We start from the raw sequence: 24,733 nt of genomic DNA, 5'->3' as shown, positions 1-24,733 counted from the left end.
CCCGCCAGGCCCCGGGGCGAGGCGCGCGGCCGGCAGCAGCGGCGCGACCAATGGGCGCGGCGCTCGGGGCCGCGGGGCGGGGCGCAGAGCGGCTCCCGGCAGGCCGCGGGGGCGCGGCGCGCGGGGAGGGGCGGGGCGCCGGCGCGCGGCGCAGCCAATGGTGGCGGCGGGCGGGGGCGCGGGGCGGGGCGTCGTCCCCTTAGCGGCTGCGCGCTGGCCGCCCCGTCTTTTCGGTCCCGGCGGCGGCAGGGCTGAGCCAGCGGCGCCCACCCTCCGGCTCTCCGCGCCCGCAGCCCGCACTCCTCCCGCCGTGCCGCCCGCCCCGCCACCATGACGGAACAGGCCATCTCTTTCGCCAAGGACTTCCTGGCCGGAGGCATCGCCGCCGCCATCTCCAAGACGGCGGTGGCCCCGATCGAGCGGGTTAAGCTGCTGCTGCAGGTGTGTGTGTGTGTGTGTGTGTGTGTGTGTGTGCGCGCGCGCGGGGACGGAGGCGGGCGGGGGGGGGTCGGCGTGCGCCCGGTGGCGGGCCCGGGGTCCGGGAGCGGGGAGGCGGCATCAGGCCCGGCGGGCCGCGTGCAGCGGAGCCTGCAGTCGGGCGGGCGCCGGAAGTGCGAGGCCGCGCCGCTTTGTCCGCGCGCCGCCGGGTTCCGGGGCCGGGCCGGGCGCGCGGGGTCACGTGGGCGCTGCTGCAGGCGTGGGGGCGGGCCCGCGGGCGCGCAGGCGCGGTCCGCGCCAGGAGGGCAGTGGCGCGCGTGCGCCCGGGGGCTGGGGGCGGGTGACGGAAGAGTCGTTCCCGGGGAGCGGCTTCTGCCGCCGGGAGCGGGAGTGGGGGCGGCCCGGCGCCGCTCGGGGGCGCGCCTGTCCTGGGGCCCTGTTGCCAGCGCGCGCCCGCCCGCCCTGCAGGTGCAGCACGCCAGCAAGCAGATCGCCGCCGACAAGCAGTACAAGGGCATCGTGGACTGCATCGTGCGCATCCCCAAGGAGCAGGGCGTCCTGTCCTTCTGGAGGGGCAACCTGGCCAACGTCATCCGCTACTTCCCCACGCAAGCGCTCAACTTCGCCTTCAAGGATAAGTACAAGCAGATCTTCCTGGGGGGCGTGGACAAGCACACGCAGTTCTGGAGGTACTTCGCCGGCAACCTGGCGTCGGGCGGGGCGGCCGGAGCCACGTCGCTGTGCTTCGTGTACCCGCTGGATTTCGCCAGGACCCGTCTGGCCGCCGACGTGGGCAAGTCGGGCACCGAGCGGGAGTTCAAGGGCCTGGGAGACTGCCTGGTCAAGATCACCAAGTCTGACGGCATCCGCGGCCTGTACCAGGGCTTCAACGTGTCGGTGCAGGGCATCATCATCTACCGGGCGGCCTACTTCGGCGTGTACGACACGGCCAAGGGTAAGCGCGTGGGCCCGGCCGGCGAGGGATCGGGGTGGTTCAGACGCAGAGGTCCGCTGAGTGCCCAGTGTGCTTCAGATGGGGGGGGGGGGGGGCGAGGGACCAGGGAGGTTTCACAGTTGTTGATGTTCCGCTGGCTTCTTGGGTGTGTAGAGGGTGGTTCTGCCCGTGTGTTCTTATGTGACCTTTCTGTGCGTTGAGATTTCACGTTTTTAAAAATTTTTTAAAGTTTACTTACTTATTTGGGGAGGGACAGACAGGATGTCAGGCAGGTTTTTTTTTTTTTTTTTTTAAGACGCTCTGCCTCAGTACAGCTCGATTTCTACCTGCTAGGCATTGGGGCTCCTCTGTGAGTTTCAGGGGCTCACAGATCACACCCTGAAAGCAAGCTGAGAGCAGCTGTCATCAAGGTTTGGGGGTCTTTGCAACAGAGCAGCCTCGCGTTGGGGCGCCTGGAGGGCTCAGTCGCTTGAGCGTCTGACTTCAGCTCAGGTCGTGATGTCACGGTTCGTGGGTTCAGGGCCTGCGTCCCCACTCGGGCTGTCTCAAAAATAAAGGTCCAAAAAAAGGATAGCCTCGCGCTGTCTGGCATGATCACTTCCAAGGTTCGTCCGGCCCCTGCTGTAGAGGGAAGTCACTCTCAGGCACTAAGCGTGGGTCTCTGGCACGGTACCGTGGCCTGCACGAGGCTTCAGCACGCCCACCCCCCTCCCCGTCCAGGCTCTGTGGCCGAGCCCGTCTGCTATCTGGTCTCCGTGACCCGTTGCTGGGAACCCCTCGAGGGGGCAGGGTGGGCAGCACTAGGCCTAACGTCGGCTGCTGACCCCGCAGGCATGCTCCCGGACCCCAAGAACACCCACATCGTGGTGAGCTGGATGATCGCGCAGACGGTGACGGCCGTGGCGGGCGTGGTCTCCTACCCCTTCGACACCGTGCGGAGGCGCATGATGATGCAGTCGGGGCGCAAAGGAGGTATCGTGTGTCCGTTCTGGTGGCCGGACCACAAAGTCCGAGAAACCCTTCCTGGCGGGAAGGGCGTCCTGGTCGCAGCCTTTAAGGGGCTCGCGTTCCTCACGTGAGCCGCTTCCCACACCGCTTGGGGCAGCGTCTGGTTCCAAAGTGTGCCGGCTTCGCGGGCACGGGAGGCCGTGCTGAAGGGCGCTACTCTTGTCCCGCCAGCCCTTGACCCCCGGGTACCTGCTCGGTCCCTGGTCTCCCGAGTGGCCAAGGGCCTCGCATGGTTCCCGAGGTGGGGGTGGGGCCTGAGTTCCGCATTCCTCCTCGACCCCGACAGTGGGCCGGCTGGGCTGTGAGCTGGGGCCACGGGTGTGCGCTGCCTCCCTTTTCTCCCTGACGAGGAACCACGTCCCCCGGGTCGTGGCAGCTGGTTTCGCTGCCTGCCACGTGCCTTTCGTGGTTCCCGTAACGTACTCTTCACAGTAACCTCCCGGTAAGTGTCGTCTCTCTCTTACAGCCGACATCATGTACAAGGGGACCCTCGACTGCTGGCGGAAGATCTTCAAAGACGAAGGGGGCAAAGCCTTCTTCAAGGGTGCGTGGTCCAACGTCCTGCGGGGCATGGGGGGCGCCTTTGTGCTCGTGCTGTACGACGAGCTGAAGAAAGTTCTCTAGGCTCCCCTCCCCCGGACGCAGGCACCGAGGGAATTCTGTAGAATACTTGTAACTGTTACGGACCAGTGATCTTCGAGAAATTCCAGGGTCCCGGCCCCGGCCAGATCGCCTCTAGAGGCCTGGGGCGGGTTCTAAAGGGGCTCATTGTGATCGACCATTGGCACCAGATTCCATGTATTGGTTGGGGGGGAGGGGAAGGAGGACGTCTGTCTTCACGAGTCCGCAGGCAGGCAGGCAGCTCGGCCACAGACCTTAGAGTCCAGGTGCTTGTGGGACCTTAGTTGTGTTTAAGTATTTATTTAAAAAAGAATCATGTCTCCATTTGTACTTAAGCACTATTCTCTTTTGCACAGCCGAATATTTGCAATTATGTTTCATGTCGGGCATTCTGCAAAACCATAAAAAACGGGACAGAGAGAGAGACTCTGGTGGTTTGTTTTCAGCTGAGTGTGCCAGGGAGAGGGGGGGTTCCTCCGGCAGCCCAGGCAGTGGGAGGGGTTGAAAACAGTATGCCCCCTCCTCGCTCCCCCTCAAGTGCTGTGCTGTAGCAACTTGTGCTAAGAAAACCCCAGCCCAGAAAGGGCCTCCAGGAACCGCGTCCCATGGCCCACGTTAGCCCTGGCCCCTGCGGGGACCCACATGTCTCGGCACCAGACCTCGGGGGCAGGTCCTGTGCACCTGTTGCCCCAGTGCACCGGTCAGTGTGGGAGACGCCCTGCAGGCTGAATGTTCGGTCCTGGCGTTGCGTCCGCCTGTCACGAGGGCCACCCGGGGTACGCAGGCCGACCCTATGTGAAGCACCGCTCCTGGGCTGTGGGGTCCTGGCCGTGGGAGGCGGGGCTCCTCAATTTGAAGACGTTGGTAAATGCAACCGTCCTTTCTGCCGCAATTACGGGTCCCGTTAGACACGAGGGAATTTGGGTCGCGAGGCAAGTTAAAAAGAGGCCGGGATCTGTGCGGCCTCCTTGGGGACCTCGCGCTCCTGACCTACTTGACCGGTGGTGCTCTGGCCGGGGCGACGTGGGTCTTGGGTGCGGGCTCCCGTCTGGATCCGTGTTCGGGATTCGGAACTGCCTGTTCGCTCTTTGGCTGAGACCAACCTTCCCTCTTGGCCGCGAGACCTTTTTATGTTTAAGTGACACGTCGCCAAATAGCCACCTGACAGGCCGGTGGCCTCGGGGCGTTCGGGAAACCGTGCTTTGGCTACGGGGTGGGGGTGTGGCGCTCCCGAGGGGCCCCCTGACGCCGCCCTGCCCTGCGCGTCGCGTCTCGGCGTGCGTGGCCACGCCCTCCATCCCCCACGCACCGGCCACACGGTAGTGACCCCCTTGTGCCCGGATGCCCTGTGCCTTGACTGGGGTGGTCGTGGAGCCTGTCGGACCTTCCTGGTTACCTGGGGTGTGGAGGGCTTACAGAGAAGCCGGCATGGCCGCTGAGTGGGGGCGGGGGTGTGGGCTAGGCCCATTTCAGGAGGCCGGAGCGACCCGGAGCCACGGGGCTGGATCCCACTCCGGAGTCCAGGGGGTGGCCGGAAAAGGGCTTTATTTAGGAAACGACCCCCACACCACCTTTCTTCCCTCCTGGTGGCAGCTCCGTGAAGTTGCGCCGGGTGGTCGTGCCCTGGTCCCCCGGTCCCCTGGTCCAACACCAAGCAGGCCGTCCAGGCCCCCGCCGTGCCTAGGACGAGGTCTGCGTCCCAGCGTCACATTTCTCTCAGAACCTGCACCTCCGCCACCTGGCAGTCCTCCTGGCTTGCTCTGCTGGCCTCCCAGGCCACCTGCGCGGGTAATGGGGGGGGGGGGGGTCGTCAGGGTAAAACACAGAGCTGCGGACTCTGGGGGTGTGGGTCCCTGCGGCTTTGAGGCCCGCACCTGGGGCAGCGCCCAGCTCCTCCCCTGAGCGTCACCCGGCAGCCTTCGGCAGTCTACAGCCCGGGCCCACGGACCAGCATCGCGTGCCCGTGCGCCGGGCTATGAGCACCTGTGCGCAGCACCCCCGCCCCACCCGTGCAGGAAGCGGGACGTACCAACTTGCTGCTGTGCAGGGTGTCAGTGATGGGGTCCTTCAGGTGCGGGATCGGGGGGAAGAGTTTCTGCAGCACCGAGTACCTTGGAGGAGGGAGACAGACAGACAGACAGACAGCATCACGTCCTCTGAATCCGGAACGGAGGGGGCAGTGTGGGCCACAGGACGCCAGCCCGAGGGTGAGGGCCTAGGGCCAGTGGTGGGGGGCGGGGGCAGGGCTGTGATCTCTACGGGAGCGGGGGGGGGGGGGGGGGGGGGGGGGGGACCTGGGGTGCGTGGTGTCTACTTTGGGGCTGAGGAGGGGAGGCACTGGGGTCTATACCACTGGGCTGGGGTGGGGGAGGGGGTCTCTACCTGGGGTGAGGGGTATGGTCTGCGGGGGTGGGGGGGGCAGACGGTGCTCTTTCCCGCGGGGCGGCGACTGGGGGGTGTGGTGTCTACTGAGGGGTGGGAGGGAGGAGAAGGGAGAAGAGGAGAAGGAGGAGGGAGAGGAAGAGGGGAAGGAGGAGGACTAGGAAGGGGGAGGGGAGGAGAAAAAGGAGGGAGGATGGAGAGGAGGGGAAGGGAGGGGGAAAAGGGAGATGAGAAGGAGGGAGGAGGAGGAGGATGGAGAGAGGGAGGAGGGAGATGAGGAGGAGGGAGAGGACAAGGGGTCAGGGAGGAGGGGGAAGGGGGGAGGAGGGAGGGGGAAGAGGGAGATGAGAAGGAGGACAGACAGGAGGAAAAGGAGGGGGAGGAGAAGGAGGACGGATAAGAGGAGTGGGGGAGGAGGAGGGGGAGGACAGAGGCAGAGTGGAGGGGAAGGAGGAGGGAGGGGGAGGAGGGAGAGGAAGAGGAGGGGAGGAGGAGGCGAGGGATGGGGAGGGCGAGGGGGCGGAGGGAGAGGAGGGGGAGGAGGGGGAAGGGGAGGGGAAGAAGGAGGAGGGGGAGGCAGAGTGGAGGGGGGGGGAGAGAAGGAGGAGGCTTTCCGGACCCTCCCCCCCCCCCCCCCCCCCGTCGTGCAAGGACATTGGGGGACCGGGAATGTGGGCCAGCGATGAGAGTCCCCCCAGCGGGGACACGTGGGGACACGCAGGCCAGCCTGGCTGCGCCCGCGGACTGGCAGTGACGGTCTGGGGACACAGGGGGGTCCTGAGGGCACCGCACCGGGACCGGCGTCGGCAGGGACCGGATGGCACCACGGGGTCCAGGCTCACACAGGGCCGGACCCGGCGACCCGGCGGCGGGGTCGCGCGGCCCAGCAGCCGGGACCCGCCTGCGGCGGGGGTGGGGCGGGGGTGGGGTGGGGTCAGGGGGCGGCTCGCTCACCTTTGGCACAGCGCGACCCCCAGCCCCAGGGCCAGCAGCGCGCCCAGCGGGATCAGAGCGGAGGCCAGCCAGTCTCGGAAGTGCGCGTCCTTCCCGAGGTCGCACTCTAGGGGAGGGGGAGGGGCGCGTCGGCGTGTGCCCGGGGTCGTGGTTCCTCCCCCATGCGGCAGGCTCTCGGTGCGCCCAGGAGGGGACAACGTCCACCTGCCCCTGGGGGGGGTCCCTCCCACGGGGCCGGCTGCACCAGCCCCAGCGCGAGCCCCAGCCCCCAACCCCAGGCCCCAGGTGCCAGCCGGACAGGCTCACACCCCAGCCCCCAGCCCTCTGCCCCCTGCCCGCCAGGGCCCAGCTGCAGCCCAGCCCAGTCCTTAGACGGCGAGCTTTCCCTGCAGCCTGGCCAGCACAGGGCCCACCGGGTACACTGTCTTCTAAGCCCTCGGGCTCCCCGTGACAGCGGGGGGGGGGGGGGGTCCCTGTGGGGAGTGCCACCACCTAGTCCCACAGGCTGGGTGGCCTAGCAGCAGATATGTGTGCCTTGCAGAGCCCTGGAGGCCGGGGCTTTGAGAGCCAGGCGGGGCGAGGCTGGTTCGTCCCGACGCCCTTCTCCTTGGCTGGTAGAGGCCGTGCTGTCCCTGTGTCCGCACCTGGCCGTCCGTCCCTCTGTGCGTGTCTGTGTCCTCAACTTCTCTTCTTGAAAGGACCCCAGTCCTGTGGGGTCAGGGCCCACCCCACTGACCTCGTTTTACCTTAATCCTCTCCTCAAAGACCCCACCTCCACATACAACCACATTCTCAGGTCCTGGGTGGGGGGGGGGGGGTGAGGACTTCAACATATAAATTCGCGGGGACACATTTGAGTCCACAACAGAGAGTCTGCAGAAATGATCACGTCCAGATGAGGCCCCAGTGGAATACGATGGACCCTGATCCCATGACTACTGTCCTTATAGAGACAGGAAATTGGGACAGAGAGACACAGGAGAAGCCACATGGAGACAGAGGCTGAGACACGAAGCACGTGGCCACAGGTCCAGGGACACCTGGAGCCCTAGAAGCTGGCAGAGGCAGGAGGGACCCTGCCCTGGAGCCTCTGGAGGGAGCACAGCTCTGTCCCATCTGGACCTCAGTGGCCCGGCCCTGCCTGGATCTCAGTGGTCGTGCCCCTCCTGGATCTCAGGGGTCCTGCCCTGCCTGGATCTCAGCAGCCCTGCCTCTCCTGGATCTCAGTGGCCCTGCCCTGCTTGGATCTCAGAGACCCTGCCCTGCCTGGATCTCAGAGGTCCTGCCCCTCCTGGATCTCAGTGGCCCTGCCCCTCCTGGATCTCAGTGGCCCTGCCCTGCCTGGATCTCAGAGGTCCTGCCCCTCCTGGATCTCAGCAGCCATGTCCTACCTGGATCTCAGCAGCCCTGCCCTGCCTGGATCTCACCGGCCCTGCCCCTCCTGGATCTCCGTGGTCCTGCCCTGCCTGGATCTCCATGGTCCTGCCCCTCCTGGGTCTCAGTGGTCCTGCCCCTCCTGGATCTCAGCGGCCCTGCCCTGCCTGGATCTCAGCGGCCCTGCCCTGCCTGGATCTCAGCGGCCCTGCCCTCCTGGATCTGTGGCCCTGCCCTGCCTGGATCTCAGACTTCCTCCCGTCTCCAGAGGTGGGAAAGCACAGATTTCTGTTGTTTCCAGCCCCTCCCCCGCCACGTGCGGTCATTTATAGCAGGAAGCCCAGGACCCTAGTGAGCGCGGTTCCCTACGTGTTACCACTGAAATGGGATGTTTTGGGGGCCGCCGGAGGGGAGGGTCTGTTTTCAAACGTGCTGAGGGAGAGGTGGCCGCTCTTACTGTGATGACAGCCTTCTGCTCAGGCCCTGAGCCCTGCCCTGACGTGTGGGATAAAAGGGAAGGACCCCCCTGCCCTGCACGCCCCGCTCTCACCAGCCCCGGGGTGGGGGTGGGGGTCCGCCCGCCCTCCGCTTCCTCCCACCCTCCGCCTTCCCAGGCCGCCTCTTCAGGGGCCTGCTGGCGCACGCCTCCCGCCAGGGTCGGTGCTTCCGTGACCCGGGGCGGCGCCCGCCAGGGAGTCGTGAGAGGGCGCCCCACTCACCAAAGCGCCGCACGGCGCTCCACTCGCTCCAGGTTTTGCGGAAGCGCGCGTGCGCCCTCAGCCTCACCGCGTAGTTTCCGGGGTTGGGGAGCACGAAGTAGCTGTCGGGCGCCTGCGGTTTCCGAGAAGGGAAGGCCAAGCCCGGTGGGCGGGGCGCTCCCCACGTTCGCGCGCCAGGACTCTCGCCCGAGCCGGCCGTCGTGGGGGGCGGGCGCGCGCAGGCGCGGCGGGGGGCGGGGGGCCACGTGGATACCGGGGGGGGGGGGGGGGGGCTGCGGCCGCGCGCCAAGGAGCCCCCGGGAGCAGGGACAGAGGCCTGGGACGCGGTCCCTGCGGCCTCCGGAGGGAACGCAGCCCCGCCCCGCACGCCTCTCAGGCGACAGGTGTCCAGGACCCCGGGACCACAGCCCCCAGCTGTGGTACCTGTTGTAGCCCCCGCCCCCCAGAGAGAGAGAGAGGGTCCGGCCGCCAGGTACGGCCCCCCAGAACCCGTGGACGGGAGCTGAGTCGGAAACGAGGTGTGTGCAGGTGTGAGTGAGGGGTGGGAGGGGGGTCAAGCTGCATGAGGGGGGCCCTGAAGCCAATGACAGGTGTCCTTGTGAGAGACAGAAGGGGGGACACAGGCTCAGAGGAGAAGCCCCGGGAAGGCGGACTCCCAGCTCCGTGCGGTCCGCCCCCAGCACTGCGTAGGGGTGAGTGGGGCCCACACGCACAGCCCCGCGCAGGGGAGCGGAGGGAGCGCACTAACACACGGCCTGCCCTTCGTGATGCCGAGTTGGGGGGTGGGGGGCTGGGGGACACTCACCTTCTCGGTGTAGGCGGCATCTGAGCCCTGCAAAACAAAACCAGAAGGCGGTGGGTGCCCGCTGCTGTCCCCTGAGAGGGACCCTTGTTCTGTGAGCCCTGTGGTTGGGTGGGAATCGCCAATATAATGTGCGAATCAGTATGACCGTAAAGGAGAGATTGACTGAAAGCTATGTGGCCTTGGAGTCCCGGGGGTGGGGTGGTCAGTTGCTTAAGCGTCCGGCTTTGGATTTCGGCTCAGGCCATGATCTCACAGTTCGTGGGTTTGGGTCCTGTTTCAGACCCTTTTTTGGTTTTTGGTTTTTGGTTTTCTGAGAGAGAGAGAAAACGCACGGGAGCAGCAGAGAGGGAGGGAGAGAGCGAGAATCCCAAGCAGGTTCCCCACCGTCAGCACAGAGCCCCCTCGGGCCTCGAACCCACAAACGGTGACACCATGACCTGAGCCAAAATCCAGAGTCGGATGCTTGGCCGACTGAGCCACCCAGGCGCCCCTGTACCTGGTCTTATAAAACAAAAACAAAAAAACAAAAAAAGCGTAGAATTAATAACGTTTGTGTTTTTGACCACTTGTACGTTTGCAGAAACATGACGTATCATCACTAGTGAACTATAAACAATACATAGAATATACAAAGAAGTAAAGAAAAGTGATACCTTTAAGTCAATAATTGAGTATGAAATACTAAGTAGCTCCAAACGTTTGCTCATTGTCCTTCAATTTGCAGACTTAACATTTTTTACATTTATTGATTGATCATCTCTGTGCCCAACGTGGGGCGCGAACTCACGATCCCTCAGATCAAGAGTCACATGCTCCACGGACGGAACCAGCCAGGTGCGTCACCCACTAGCATCACTCTGCATTTTCCACGCCTCTGTGTATACACGGGATGCCCCAGGGTGGCCCTTGTGTCCGGCTGTCATTCGTGGGGGGTCGGATTCCACAGCGCGGATATATTTTGTTCGTCCCTTCTCTTGGGTCATTCCCAAACACAGCTGCTGTGACCACTCAGGGCCCCACTCTGCTGGGATTATGTTTACACTTCTCTGGGAGCCACACCTCGCAGGGGATCTGCTGCCTTGGCAAGCTGGAACCGAAGGCTCTTCCAAAGCGACTGCGCCATTTTTTACGTAAAGGATACGGTTTTATCCTGGCTCTTGCAATGCAGAGAATGTTCACCCATGAGGAACATCTCATAGAAGAAGGAGCCACCTGCGGGTTTCCTGAAACGGGCCATACCGTTCGAAATGGCCACGAGTTAGTGGCACAAAAGTGTTCCAGTCAAGTGGGTGACAACCTGGCTGACACTGGGTTGGGCCAGACTTTGTCATTATCGCATATCTAATGGGTGTGGACCGGCCTCTCCCTGCGGTTTCCATTTTCTCTGCTATCTTTTCATGTATTTATGGGTCATGAATACATCTTCTTTGGGGAAGTGGCTGTTTCAACTTTTTGCCCTTTGGGTTTTTTTATACAGTTGTTTATCTTCTTGGTATTGACTTGAAAGAATTCCTTATCTACCCTAGATGTGCGTCCTTTGACAGACAAATGTGGAACTGGTTTCTTCCACGTGTGACCTGCATTTTCAATTTTACCTGTCTTTTCAATAGCCAACACTGTTACTTTTGCTAAAGCTAAAAAAAAATTTTTATGCTTCATATATTTTTTGATGATTTTTAGACACACACACACAAAAACTTAAATGATCTTTACTTTTTTCCATTTTTTGTTAGCTTTTTTCATTTTATGTAGAGTTTAGCTTCTATTTATTTTTAAATTTATTTTTGCTTATTTTTTATTTAATGTTTAGTTTTAAAAGATTAAAAACAATTTTTTTTTGGTTCATATTTGTGTGTGTGTGTGTGTGTGTGTGTGTGTGTGTGTGTGTGTGTGTCTTTATCTGCTTCCAAACCCTCAGGGTATAGATTCTGGAGAATCTAGAATTTCCAGTGGGGGCAAGCATTTACCTTTTGTATTTCAAGTTCGTATGTAAATCTGTGATTAAAGTGGCTTGACATTTTCCACTCCATGACTGAATAGGATTTATTACACATTCCAGTGATGTTGGGCAGACTTAATCTCTCTAGGGAAGAAAAAAAAAATTTTATGAGTAAAACAAATCAATATTTTTCATCCCCTAGAAGATACTTAAATTTTTTAAAAAATATTTAGTTATTTTTGAGAGAGAGAAAGGGAGAGAGAGACAGGGCATGAGCAGGGGAGGGGCAGAGAGAGAGGGAGACACAGAATCCGAAGAGGGCTCCAGGCTCTGAGCCGTCCGCACAGAGCCGGACATGGGGCTCGAACCCACAAACCATGAGGTCATGACCTGAGCCAAAGTCGGACCTTTAACCAACTGAGCCCCCCAGGCGCCCCTAGAAGATGCCTTTAAAATAGGCTTCTTACAAATTCGGATGCAGGGGAGGCAGAGAGAAGGTCATTTCAAGGTTGAAGACGGGGCAAAACACCAAGACAGATGCCTGACAGGATATCTGGTTGAATGAGGGTGCTCAGACACCAGCCTGCGAGAGACCCCCGCCCATCCCGAGATCCTTCTGGAATGCGCTCCTAGGTCTGGACTACACCTCACGTTTTCCCCTTGGCCACACGTCCACTGCTCTCCGGTCCGCCCTTGGGGCTGCTGGGACCCTCCCGTCCATCTGTCCCCCCTTCGGGGTGCCGTTCCGGGGCTCTGCCCCCAGCTCTCCCTCCAGAGGGTCGGCCTCTCTGTCCCCAAGGCGTCAGTAGCTTCCTGTGTGACCGCGTCTGAGACGACACCACGGGTCCGACCTCCACGAGGAGCCCAGCCCTGCGTCCTTGCCCGACTGCCCTGCGGTCCGCCTGGACCCCTGGCAGAGAGCTCCCCGCAGGGTGGTCTCCAGCTCGGGGTCTCCTCGTCTTTTTCTCGCTCCTGCTCCCCCTCCTCGCCTTCGCCCTCCTCCTCTCCCTCCCCCCTCCTCCCCTCCTCTTGCTCTCCCCCTCCTCTCCCTTCTCTCCTCCTGCTCTCCATCCTCCTGCTTTCCCTCTCCCTCCTCCTCCTCCTCTCCCCCCACCTATGATGTCACCCTGCACCCAGCCTCCTTCGGTCCCTCTTTCTACCCCAGCAGCATCCACAGAACCCACTGCAATTCCGTCCTGGGAAACAGTCTCAAAAGCGGCTCCCCCCGCCCCTCCCTGCAGCCATCCAGGCCGTGCCCGTCTCCTGCTGCCTTGCACTGGGACCTTCGGGAATGGCCTTCCCCCCCTCAGGACCAGGACGCCTGCGGCCAGCAGCCTGCTTGGGAGGACGCGCCCATGGCAGGGCCGGGAGGGAGGCCCGGGCGGCAGGGACTTCCCAAAGAGCGGCCGCTCAGTCCTGCTGGGGAACCACCCTGCGGACGAAGGAACGCACCTGGTAGGAGCCCCCCAGCCCAGGGCGAGGGAGCCGGGTTACTCACCAGCCCCTACGGCTTCCGGCCAAGCACTCGTGTGGCACCTGCTCAGGGGCTGAAAGGCTCGGTCAACACATAGCACCCACGTGCAGGGTCACGTGCAGGCCCGGGGCCCCGCGGGGCAGGAAGGGCCAGGGCGAAATGCCACTTAACTTCTAAGGAGCTCTGCAGGGGCGCCTGGGTGGCTCAGTGGGTTAAACATCCGACTTTGGCTCAGGTCATCATCTCCCGGTTCGGGGGTTCGAGCCCCGCGTCGGGCCGTGTGCTGACAGCTTGGAGCCTGGAGCCTGGTTCGGATTCTGTGTCTCCCTCTCTCTCTGTCCCTCCCCTGTTTGCTGTCTCTCTCTCTCTCTCTCCCAAATAAATAGTGTCTTTGCAGGTACAGTAAGTGAAGGTTCTGGGACGACCTCCTTCTGCATCAAGGTGGCCCTAAATCCGATGACGACTGTCCCTATAAAAGTCAGAACAGGAGACACAGACACAGAGGGGAAGCCCCAGGAAGACGGACGCAGACACGGGAGGGACGCGGCCACGAGCCCAGGGACGCCTGGAGCCCCAGAGGCTGGAAGAGGCAGGAAGGACCCTCCCCTGGAGCCTCAGGAGGGGGCACAGCCCTGTCCTGCCTGGATCTCAGACTCCGATGCTCCAAGCCTCGTGCTTTGGGATCGTTTGTTAAGGCAGCAGCTGGGAACCAACAGTCCCCCCGGACCCGATTCTCCGTGTCAGTGGGCGATGTCTCTGATACTCTGAGACAGCCGCACCTGCGGGCCCGGACCTGGCCAGTCCACGCCCAGAGACGTCGCTGTCCGTGGCCCCAGGCTTGGGTTCTTGCTCTCCTGGTGCCATCTGGAAATCGCTCATAATGGTATGGCACGGAATATGGAATTCCCCACGGCTGCCACAGCAAAGTCCCACAAACTGGTGGCTGGGGCCATAGAAATGTGTCCTCTCCCAGGTCTGGAGGCCAGAAATCTGAAGTCCACGTGTCCCCGGGGCTGGCTTCTGGTGGAGGCTCACAGGGAGACTCTGTTCGAGGCCCCTTTCCCACTGCGGGCGGCTGCTGGGGAGGCTGGGCGTCCCTGGGCTGGACACACGTCACCTGTCGCTGTGCCTTCCTCCTCTCCTGGCCTTCTCCTCCGCCCCGGCGTCGGCCTCCGCGTCTCCTCCCCTTTGTACGGGCAGCACCGTATTGGATTGGGTGGGGGCTGCCTTACTGCACGTGCAAAGACCCTGTTTCCACATGAGGCGCCTTCGCAGGCGCCCGGGGGCGGCCAGATGTTTGCGCAGCACAACCGGCATCTTCGAAGTCGTGCAAGTGAGGTCCTGGTGCGTCGGCGGAGGCTGAGGCCAGGCGCGTTCCCAGCTGCGCGCGTCCCCGCCGGGCGCTCACACACGCCCGGAGCAGCCCAGCGCGCTCCCTCCCCGCCCGTGCCGGGAGCCGCGGGGTGGACACGGGGGGCGGGGGGCGGGGGCAGCGTGCGCGGCGTCGCACGAGGCCTTGGACGCGGAGCGCAGGCACCCGCGAGGGAGCAGCGGACGCAACACAGCGTCTCGGCCCCAGGGGAGGGAGTCCGCGGGCGCAGGAAAAGGCCCCCCGCTTTTCCAGTAGGAGGCCTGCCTTGTCCCCTCGGAACCCCCGTCTCAGCTCAAGCGGCGGCTCACTGCCCCCCGCCCCCACGTGACCCCGCGCTGCGCGGTGCGGCCCCGGCTTCTCGGGGCTGGCAGGGGCCACCGTGCGGAGAGGGGTCCGCTTTAAGGGAACGAGCCAGAGAGAGCTCTGCTAAGGTGGGGTCCGCGCGCCCCGAACCCGAAGGAGGGTGAACACAGGGCCTCGGCGGGCGCCGCGAGCACGATACTGAGCCCCCCAGACTCGTGGCGGGAGCACGTGCCATCGCCTGCCCTGACCGCCCCCCCCCAAGAAGGTGACCCCCTGGGGAGGCGATTAGGCTTAGGTGACGTCATGAAGGTGGGGCCCCCCCGGGATGCTTTCCTGGCTTCCCACGAAGACCACACGGCTCCCTTTGTCTGTGCCCCGTGCGAGGTCCCGGCGAGGAGGGGTCCCCAAGCCAGGAGGACGGTGCCCCCCGGGACCCACATGCGCCCCCAGAACCGTGAGAAACCCCCCCCCCCCCCAGGACTCACCGATTCTTGCTAGTTCCACAGTGAGGTCCGAGCACGGGATCCTCGCGCCCTTGCTGGTGCCCTTCACCAGGAACCGGACGTGTTCCCCGAGCCGGGACACGTCGTCGAAATGACACCGGATGTGTGTCCCCCGATCGTCCACCCCGTACCGGGGACACTCCTCCTCCTCGTAGGTCCTGCGGCCACCGGCGGGCACTCAGCAATGACCCAGCGCCCCCCCCCCCAGCCCAGCACAGCAGGGGCCGCCAGCCGTGACCCAGCGCCCCCCTCCCAAGCCTGGCGCGGCCGGGGACACCGCTGTCCCCCCAGGGGCCCCGGCGCCCGGTCGACCCAGCCTGCCGCGCCTGCGGCCGCGCCTACTTGAGGTCCTGCCAGTACAGGCGATACTGGACGTCCCCGGGGGCCGCGCGGCCCGCCTCCCAGCTGCACGTCAGGAAGTCCACGTCGTGCACCCAGCAGCCCAGACGCTGCGCCGCCGCCTCAGGGTGGCCCTCTGTGCTTGCAACGGGCGGGAGACAAAAGCACGTCCCCGTGAGCACGGGCGCCAGCGTGTCCAGGCCCCGGGCGAATCCACACACACTTGCAGCAACAAACGCGGACGCGTCCTGCGCCGGCTGGCCTCAGTTTCCCCCCGCGGCTTGACTCGGTTTCCCCCGGGGCTTGCCTCAGTTTCCCCCCTGTGGCTTGAGTTTCCCCCGTGGCTTGCCTCAGTTTCCCCCATGACTTGGCTCAGTTACCCCTATGGCTTGCCTCAGTTTCCCCCCGTGGCTTGCCTCAGTTTCCCCTTACGGTTGACTCAGTTTCCCCCCTGGCTTGCCTCAGTTTCCCCTCATGGCTTGCCTCAGTTTCCCCTTACGATTGACTCGGTTTCCCCCGTGGCTTGCCTCAGTTTCCCCCCGTGGCTTGACTCAGTTTCCCCCCGTGGCTTGCCTCAGTTTCCCCCGTGGCTTGACTCAGTTTCCCCCGTGGCTTGCCTCAGTTTACCCCGTGGCTTGACTCAGTTTCCCCCCGTGGCTTGACTCAGTTTCCCCGTGGCTTGACTCAGTTTACCCCCTGTGGCTTGACTCAGTTTCCCCCGTGGCTTGACTCAGCTTCCCCTTATGGCTTGACTCAGTTTCCCCCACTGGCTTGCGTCAGGTTTCCCTCGTGGCTTGCCTCAGTTTCCCCCCGCGGCTTGACTCGGTTTCCCCCCGTGGCTTGCCTCAGTTTCCCTCGTGGCTTGACTCAGTTTCCCCCCGTGGCTTGACTCAGCTTCCCCTTATGGCTTGACTCAGTTTCCCCCACTGGCTTGCGTCAGGTTTCCCTCGTGGCTTGCCTCAGTTTCCCCCCGCGGCTTGACTCGGTTTCCCCCCGTGGCTTGCCTCAGTTTCCCCCGTGGCTTGCCTCAGTTTACCCCGTGGCTTGACTCAGTTTCCCCCCGTGGCTTGCCTCAGTTTCCCTCGTGGCTTGACTCAGTTTCCCCCCGTGGCTTGACTCAGTTTACCCCCTGTGGCTTGACTCAGTTTCCCCCCGCGGCTTGACTCACTTTCCCCCGGGGCTTGCCTCAGTTTCCCCCGTGGCTTGACTCACTTTCCCCCGTGGCTTGCCTCAGTTTCCCCCGTGGCTTGCCTCAGTTTCCCCCCGTGGCTTGCCTCAGTTTCCCTCGTGGCTTGCCTCAGTTTCCCCCCGCGGCTTGACTCGGTTTCCCCCGGGGCTTGCCTCGGTTTCCCCCGTGGCTTGACTCACTTTCCCCCGTGGCTTGCCTCAGTTTCCCCCGTGGCTTGCCTCAGTTTCCCCCCTGTGGCTTGACTCAGTTTCCCCCGTGGCTTGACTCACTTTCCCCCGTGGCTTGCCTCAGTTTCCCCCATGACTTGGCTCAGTTACCCCTATGGCTTGCCTCAGTTTCCCCCCGTGGCTTGCCTCAGTTTCCCCCTATGGCTTGAATCAGTTTCCCCTTACGGTTGACTCAGTTTCCCCCCTGGCTTGACTCAGTTTCCCCCCATGGCTTGCCTCAGTTTTCCCTTACGGTTGACTCAGTTTGCCCCTTGGCTTGCCTCAGTTTCCCCCCATGGCTTGACTCGCTTTCCCCCGTGGCTTGCCTCAGTTTCCCCCCGTGGCTTGACTCAGTTTCCCTCGTGGCTTGACTCAGTTTCCTCCGGGGCTTGCCTCCGTTTCCCCCAGGGCTTGCCTCAGTTTACCCCCTGTGGCTTGACTCAGTTTACCCCCCGTGGCTTGACTCAGTTTCCCCCCCGTGGCTTGACTCAGTTTCCCCCGTGGCTTGATTCAGTTTACCCCCTGTGGCTTGGCTCAGTTTCCCCCCATGGCTGGACTCCGTTTCCCCCCATCAAGCGCCTCTTAAAAACAGCCGAGCTCTCTCTGAAACGCAGGTCACCACGCACGCGCTTGGGACACGGGACCCTCGTCCCCGAGGCCCCGGGGCCACCTGGTCCCCCGATCGCCTCGCGCCCCTCCCCTCCCGGCCTCAGCCCTGCGCACCATCCCCGTGTCCTCATTTGCCCAGTTCGCTTCCAGAAGCCCCCGCGGACGACCTCCTTCCGCGTGCGTGGACCGCCCCCCCCACCCCCCACCCCCGCCCCGGGGTCGCGTCCTTTTGTCGCCACTCCCCGCGGAGACCCCGCGGCAGAAGTGGTGACGCCTGCGTCTGTGGCGCCAGCTGGCGAGGGGCGGCCCACGCCCTTCCGTGCCGAACCCCGCTGCCCTCACCTGGCCTGGGGTACAGGATCCCCGCGGAGAACGGCCGGTCTCCGGTGGAAGCGACCGTGAAATTTGTCACCTGACACGAGGAAAGTACGCGGAACTCGCAGTAACGCTTGTCGGTGGCCTATGGGGAGCGTGTCACGTTGGGCCCTGTCGCCCAGGGTGTCAGAACCCCGGACGCTTCCCGCCCTGAGCCATGCGCCCTCGGGCTCCCGCGACCTTCTCGGAAATCCCGGCCACGTCCACGGGCTTCTGCACGAGGCGGGACGGGATGGGCGGTGCCTGTCGTGGGGTCTCAGCACGGCCGAGTCGCAGCCCCCCAGACGCGGGCCCCGGGGCCACGGTACCTGGCGGAGACCCCCCCCACCCCATCCCCCAGCCCAGCCCGCAGGAGAGCCCCCACGTCTGCGACACCAGGGCCAGACGGTGGCTCTCGGGTCCCCGGAGGACCCCCGGTGCCGAGGTCGGGGGACGAGCCTACCTTAGTGATGAACCTCGAGTTGATGAAACAGCCGATCTCAGACACGTTTCCGCTGAGGTCCCAGGTCAACCTTCTCGTCTCCGGCTGCATTCGCAGGTTCTTAATCGGCGACTCGGGATCTGAAACGAGGACACAGGGTCGCCTGAGGTCACAAGACGTCCCGCCGCTGAGGACTCATGGTCCGTGGGTTCGAGCCCCGTGTGGGGCCCTGGGCTGACAGCTCGGAGCCTGGAGCCTGCTTCCGAGTCTGTGTCCCCGTCTCTCTCTCTCTGCCGCTGAGACCCAGACGCCCATCAGATACTTGGTGAGGTTTTCTCTGGGGTCCCTTTGAAGGTCCCACAGGTCCCACAGGACATGACTTTCATAAACGTCCACCTCCTTTACGGCCTGTGAGTATGATGATTGCTGATCAAGATCAACGACCTTCGTTTCATCAGCAAAACCAACCCACGCAAACACCTAGGTTTCTGCCTTGGGGTTCTCGCGACACATAAGGATAATTTACTCCTTAACAATTAAAAACAAAAAACATAAAACCCCAAAGGGCGCCCGGGTGGCTCAGTCACTTCAGCGTCTGACTCTTGAACTCGGCTCAGGTCATGATCGCACCGTTCCTGACTTCGAGCCCCGTATCAGGTCTGTGCTTACAACGCGCAACCTGCTTGGGAATTTTCTCTCCTTCTCTCTGTCTCTCTCTCATCTCAGAAATAAATAAACAGTAAAAAACATAATAAGAAAATGCACCAAGGGAAATTTTTTCTAAGTTGAAAATGTAATTTTTAAAAACTTTTTTAGGTTTATTTGTTTTCGGGACAGACATACGGGAAGAGCAGGGGAGGGGCAGACAGGGAGGGAGACACAGAATCCGAAGCGGCTCCAGGCTCCGAGCTGTCGGCACAGAGCCCGACGCGGGGCTCGAACCCACGAACCGTGAGATCATGACCTGAGCCGAAGTCGGACGCTGAACCGACCGAGCCACCCACGTGCCCCGGAAAACGTTAATTTTTAACAGATTCTTATGCCTCCAAATTTACGCTGAGTTCTGCCAGCTCAACATCGAACGTCATTAAAACGGGTATGAAAAATGAAGTAATGAATCTTAATTTTAGCAGATCTTTATCATATTTTACGTGCTGTTTATGAATAAAATCAATAGCTATAAAGGATCCGATATTTAAGGAAGAACTAGTATCCTGTGCACAGACTTTCAAAAAAGAAAGGAAAGGATGGGAAATATTTTGCGACTTCGTGTTCGGAAGTCATCGTCATCCCAACATCAAAATCGGAGATATGAAGAGGAAACGCGAGGGGCGCCTGGGTGGCTCAGTCCGTGATGCGTCCTGTTTTCGGCTCGGGTCGTGATCTCGGGGTTCCCAAGTTCGAGCGCTGCGTCTGGCTCTGTGCCGAGCGTCGGAAGGCTGCCTGGGATTCTCTTTCTTCCCCTCCCCTGCTCGTCCTATCCCTCTCTCTCTAAATAAAGAAATAAACTTAAAAATTAAGAAATATAAGAAAATAATAAAAGCAAACTCAAGGCCAGCACCCTTTATAAATATAGAAATCCCTTAGTCAATAAAATCCAAAAATACATAAACCCGGTAATACGACACGACCCAAGAGACTTACTCTGGGAATACAAGGTTCTTTTAACCATGAATAGAATTCACCCCATTCACAGAAAACTAATAATCTCCATAAAAGCAGGAAACAAAAAAATGACTGAATTTAAAACCCATTTGGGATTAAGATATCTAAGCAAACCAGGAATGGAAGAAAATTTCCTTATCCTCATAAATCTATGAAAATGTTTCAGCTAATTCAGACTCACTGGTGAAAGACTAACCACTTCTACTTAAGGCTAGAACGGGGCAAGGCATGTGATTTCGACACTTCCTCAGTGGTGCTGCCTGGATCTTGGGGGTCCTGCCCCTCGTGGGTCTCAGGGGTCCTTCCCCTCCTGGGTCTCAGGGGTCGTGACCTGCCTGGATTCCAGTGATCCTGCCCTGCCTGGATCTCAGCGGCCCTGCCCCTCCTGGATCTGAGCCTCTGGTCCCCACAACTCTTCAGAAATAGGTGCCTGTATTTAACGTCCGCAGGCCCTGGAATTTTGTCCTGGCCTCCGTCGCAGACCCTGACAGCCGCCTTCAGGGGACAAAGACCTTCGTCTCCGTCCCCACAAAGCATGTGAATCTCACTCGCGCTAGAGGAAGGAGTGAACGTCTAACGGGTTGTGAAATCTTGTGGCTGTCCCCCCCCACCCCGCCCCGACTGATAAAACGGCCGAGGTGAGGCGGGGACACTGAGGTGCTCCTGCAGAAGTAAGACGCTTGGTGGCCCGGAGCCTCGCCCACCTCTGCCAGCGCTGGGAAAGGGGCGCCTGGGCCCTCTCTCGCTCCCCCTGCGTCCTGGGAACCTTCCAGATGGCGTCCGGTCTGCAGGCAGACGGCCCTGCGTTCCCTTGGGTCACTATTGAGTCTGCCTGTCCTTTCCTGAACCCTGGACCCCCCTCCTGCAACCCCCTCTCCCCTCCTGCCCCCTCTCCTCACCCCAGTCCCTCATCCCGTCCTTCCCCTCCCACCCCCTCTCCCCCCGTCTTGCCCCCTCCCCCCATCTCCCCCCCTCCCCGCAAAGCCACGGAGCCGCAAACACCTGGACAGACGCGCACAGCGCTCGTGGGTTTCCGCCTCACCTTCGTCCTTGTGCAGCAGACAGCACGCGGGCGTGAGACACAAGGCCAGCCACAGGAAGGCCATGGCGCTCGGCTCCCGCGTCCCCGACGGCGCGCACTGGAAGAGAAGGGACGCTCAGCGCGCGCCGTGCGGGGCGCCGAGCCCGGGGCACCGCGGGCGCAGGGCGCACGGAGGGAGGGAGGGAAGGCTCCGGCGGGTCTGCGTGGGCGCACCCCTGCGCGCGTCTCCTGCGTGTGCACGCGTGGGGCCAGCCCTGGGGGCGGGGTGTGTGTGTGCGCGTCCGCCGGCCGGCAGAGACCCCCCCACCCCCCACCCCCCGAGCCCGGAGCCCGCTCCTGGCTCCCGCCTGGGCCCCCCCTCCCCCCGCCAGGCCGGGAAACGCCGCGGGGCAGAGCGGGGGAAGGAAGTGCAATTAAGATACGAAGTCAACACAGACCCGGGTTCCTGGGCCGACAGGGTTACGGGAACTGGAGGCTGCCCGCCCCCGACGCCCCAGCCGGGACTGCTGGCCACGGTCGCCAGGGTCGCCGCAAAGCCCGCGCGCCCACCTGGCCCTCCTGGGCCCGCACCTGCGTGCCCGGGGGCTCCCGCTCTCCCTACCGACCCCGCGCGCGCGCCCCACCTCGTCACGCGCGCCCCACCTCGTCACGCGCGCCCTGGCGGCCGGCGCTCTGTGCCCCGCAGAGAGTCGCCCGCGAAACGTGCCACCCGGTCAACCCCGTCCGGAAAATCTCTGCCGGGATGGAAGAGATGGGGCCGCCGACCCCGACACCTGTGCTGGGCATTCACAGCCCCCGTCACAGGACCCAACATGGACCCCACCCAGGGGTTTCAGCTCGTCTCCCGAGCCTCTCTCTCGCAGTTCTCCCGTCTCAACGCCCGAGAGACCCCCTCCCAGGAGAGGGGGATGGTAGGAGCCACGATTGCCTCTGGGTTAGTAATAGAGGGATTGTAGTGGGTTTGTAATACAGGGATTGTAGCAGGTCAGTGATACGGGGATTGTAGTGGGTCTTTAATACGGGGGATTACAGTTGGTTTGTAATAGAGGGATTGTAGCGGGTGTGTAATACAGGGACTGTAACGGGTGTGTAATACAGGGATTGTAGTGGATCTGTAATACAGGGATTATAGTTGGTCTGTAATACAGGGATTGTAGCGGGTGTGTAATAGAGGGATTGTAGTGGGTCTGTAATACAGGGATTGTACTGGGTCTGTAATACAGGGATTGTAACAGGTTTGTAATACAGGGATTGTAGTGGATCTGTAATACAGGGATTATAGTTGGTCTGTAATACAGGGATTGTAGCGGGTGTGTAATAGAGGGATTGTAGTGGGTTTGTAATACAGGGATTGTAGTGGGTCTCTAATACAGGGATTGTAGCGGGTGTGTAATACAGGGATTGTAGTGGGTCTGTAATACAGGGATTGTAGCGGGTGTGTAATACAGGGATGGTAGTGGGTGTGTAATACAGGGATTGTAGCAGGTTAGTGATACAGGGATTGTAGCGGGTGTGTAATAGAGGGATTGTAGTGGGTCTGTAATACAGGGATGGTAGTGGGTTTGTAATACAGGGATTGTAGCAGGTTAGTGATACAGGGATTGTAGCGGGTGTGTAATAAAGGGATTGTAGTGGGTCTGTAATACAGGGATTGTACTGGGTCTGTAATACAGGGATTGTAACAGGTTTGTAATACAGGGATTGTAGTGGATCTGTAATACAGGGATTATAGTTGGTCTGTAATACAGGGATTGTAGCGGGTTTGTAATACAGGGATTGTAACGGGTCTGCAATACAGGGATTGTAGCGAGTTTGTAATACAGGGATTATAGTTGGTTTGTAATACAGGGATTGCAGTGGGTCTGTAATACAGGGATTGTAGCGGGTTTGTCATACAGGGATTGTAACGGGTCTGTAATACAGGGATTGTAGCGAGTTTGTAATACAGGGATTATAGTTGGTTTGTAATACAGGGATTGCAGTGGGTCTGTAATACAGGGATTGTAGCGGGTGTGTAATACAGGGATGGTAGCGGGTGTGTAATACAGGGATTGTAGCGGGTCTGTAATAGAGGGATTGTAGTGGGTCTGTAATACAGGGATTGTAGCGGGTTTGTCATACAGGGATTGTAACGGGTCTGCAATACAGGGATTGTAGCGAGTTTGTAATACAGGGATTATAGTTGGTTTGTAATACAGGGATTGCAGTGGGTCTGTAATACAGGGATTGTAGCGGGTTTGTCATACAGGGATTGTAACGGGTCTGCAATACAGGGATTGTAGCGAGTTTGTAATACAGGGATTATAGTTGGTTTGTAATACAGGGATCGCAGTGGCTCTGTAATACAGGGATTGTAGCGGGTGTGTAATACAGGGATGGTAGCGGGTGTGTAATACAGGGATTGTAGCGGGTCTGTAATAGAGGGATTGTAGTGGGTCTGTAATACAGGGATTGTAGCGGGTTTGTCATACAGGGATTGTAACGGGTCTGCAATACAGGGATTGTAGCGAGTTTGTAATACAGGGATTATAGTTGGTTTGTAATACAGGGATCGCAGTGGCTCTGTAATACAGGGATGTAGCCCGTTAGTGACACGGGGATTAGGGGGAGGAGAGGAAGGCATCAGGCTCCGTGTGTAGCAGGGGACCCCCAACCCCATTCACCGTGAGCCAGACTTCAACGCGACGTTCACAAAACGTCGGTGCGGAAACGCAGAGGACGAACCATGGCGCTTTCGAACCCGTGGGCGCAAGGGCGGCCTGGGGCTGAGGTTCCCGCGGACGCGGGGCGCTCGGGGCTGCGCCCAGCGGGACAGGCGGTGACCGCGGGGACGTGACTGCGCGGGGGTCGCGGATGGCGCGCATGGGCCCCCCCCCCCACAGGAGGGGCCAGCGCTGAGCGCCCCAGGGCGGGACCGGGGCCTCCCCAGACACAGCCCGGCGTCCCCATGTCGTGGCTCCGTGGCCCGCAGGACCTCAGTCACCACACGGGACCCGCGGGCGTCCGTGGTCTTTCAAGCGGATCCATTCATGAATAGTTTTCTGCAGGCGAATCCCCATCAAAATGCAAGCAGGGGGCCAAATGGCACAGTCACCGCGTCTATGTGGCTCCGGAATGTTCCAGTCCCCCCCAAAGGAGACCCCGCCCCACGAGCTCTTACTCGGCTGCCCGTCCCCAGAACTGAGAGAGAGAGAGAGAGAGACAGAGTGAGCAGGGGAGGCGCAGAGAGAGAGGGAGACACAGAATGGGAAGCAGGCTCCAGGCTCCGAGCTGTCCGAGCAGAGCCTGATGCAGGGGTTGAACCCACGAACTGGGAGATCATGACCTGAGCCCAAGTCGGACGCTCAACCGACTGAGCCCCCGGGGCGCCCCTGTTGTGCACAATTTTTATAAACGGGATTGCACACCGTAGGGTCTCGTGGGCCTGCTTCCGTCCCTGAGGATGGACTGCTCAGGTCTATGCAGCGGTCACAGCTTTGCTGCTTTTCGTGGACCAGTGGTGTTCCCCTGTGTGGACGGACCACACTCTGCACGCGTTGCCCCTCCGGGAGGGATTCGTGCGTAACAATCCCTCCAGGGCGCGTGCAGTCCCCCTCCCCGGGGGGCGGGGGGACGCCCAGGAACCTGGGATCCGAGCCCCCAGGCCCTCCCGGCTGGGCTGGGCTGCACGCCAGGACCAAGCCACCCCCAGGGGCGCAAGTGAATTCTAGCACATTCCCCAGTGGACGCGACAGCCGCTCGCGCGGTCTCCAGCACCCTTACCTGCGCTCGCAGACCCGCCGCCTGCCTGGGGTCCCTCGTGCAGCCTGCGCTCGGGATGTTCCCCGGGACGCGGAGAAAGTGCGCGAGCGGGAGGCGGCAGCCGGCCTGGGGGGCCCCCCCCCGGACCGCGGGCTCCTCACTCGTCACTCCTTCCTCGCCTCGGAGGAAGTGTCCCCAAATAGAAACCAAAGCCCAAAGCTGGCTGTCGCTTGCCTCTCGGGGACTTTATAGTCCCCGCCAGGGGCCCCACCCCAGAGGCCTGACCCGGGCACGGTGGG

The 24,733-nt window shown here is 61.6% G+C and overlaps 2 protein-coding genes across 4 annotated transcripts; one reads left to right on the top strand and one right to left on the bottom strand.

Annotated features, from left to right (window-relative positions):
* Positions 1-210: 210 nt before the first annotated feature.
* Positions 211-3,442, top strand: SLC25A6 (solute carrier family 25 member 6). The gene is made up of 4 exons (XM_042974595.1): positions 211-441; positions 907-1,393; positions 2,225-2,365; positions 2,868-3,442. The coding sequence occupies exons 1-4, from the start codon at positions 331-333 to the stop codon at positions 3,023-3,025; spliced, it is 897 nt and encodes a 298-aa protein (XP_042830529.1). The 5' UTR covers positions 211-330; the 3' UTR covers positions 3,026-3,442.
* A 1,099-nt stretch (positions 3,443-4,541) lies between these two features.
* Positions 4,542-24,635, bottom strand: IL3RA (interleukin 3 receptor subunit alpha). 3 transcript variants are annotated; one of them, XM_042974593.1, is made up of 12 exons: positions 24,456-24,635; positions 20,694-20,790; positions 18,008-18,126; positions 17,533-17,602; positions 15,190-15,322; positions 14,830-15,005; positions 11,224-11,339; positions 9,257-9,283; positions 8,452-8,563; positions 6,359-6,464; positions 5,052-5,133; positions 4,542-4,802 (listed from the first exon to the last, which is right to left on the bottom strand). In XM_042974593.1, exons 2-12 carry the CDS (start codon positions 20,755-20,757, stop codon positions 4,728-4,730), a joined length of 1,080 nt encoding a protein of 359 aa, XP_042830527.1. In that variant the 5' UTR covers positions 20,758-20,790; positions 24,456-24,635; the 3' UTR covers positions 4,542-4,727. The 3 variants fall into 3 exon arrangements, with proteins under 3 accessions (XP_042830527.1, XP_042830526.1, XP_042830528.1); XM_042974592.1 differs by having other exon boundaries at positions 17,533-17,650; positions 24,456-24,623; XM_042974594.1 differs by lacking the exon at positions 20,694-20,790 and having other exon boundaries at positions 17,533-17,650; positions 24,456-24,516.
* Positions 24,636-24,733: the final 98 nt, after the last annotated feature.

This window comes from Panthera tigris, chromosome X (assembly GCF_018350195.1).
Source record: "Panthera tigris isolate Pti1 chromosome X, P.tigris_Pti1_mat1.1, whole genome shotgun sequence".
NCBI classification, from domain to species: Eukaryota; Metazoa; Chordata; class Mammalia; order Carnivora; family Felidae; genus Panthera; species Panthera tigris.
The sequence above is the reverse complement of the archived record's forward strand: the minus strand, read 5'-3'. Positions and strand labels throughout refer to the sequence as shown.

What these genes read in the sequence shown, in the direction of transcription:
- SLC25A6 (XM_042974595.1), top strand. Translation starts at nt 331, where the DNA reads ATGACGGAACAGGCCATCTCTTTCGCCAAGGACTTCCTGGCCGGAGGC. An exon ending in GGGTTAAGCTGCTGCTGCAG is followed by an intron (nt 442 to 906) that starts GTGTGTGTGTGT and finishes CCCGCCCTGCAG; the next exon opens with GTGCAGCACGCCAGCAAGCA. An exon ending in GCAGTCGGGGCGCAAAGGAG is followed by an intron (nt 2,366 to 2,867) that starts GTATCGTGTGTC and finishes TCTCTCTTACAG; the next exon opens with CCGACATCATGTACAAGGGG.
- IL3RA (XM_042974592.1), bottom strand. Translation starts at nt 20,757, where the DNA reads ATGGCCTTCCTGTGGCTGGCCTTGTGTCTCACGCCCGCGTGCTGTCTG. An exon ending in TGTGGAACTAGCAAGAATCG is followed by an intron (nt 11,340 to 14,829) that starts GTGAGTCCTGGG and finishes TTTCTTCCCTAG; the next exon opens with AGAGATTAAGTCTGCCCAAC. An exon ending in GAGCGCCGTGCGGCGCTTTG is followed by an intron (nt 6,465 to 8,451) that starts GTGAGTGGGGCG and finishes CCCCTCCCCTAG; the next exon opens with AGTGCGACCTCGGGAAGGAC.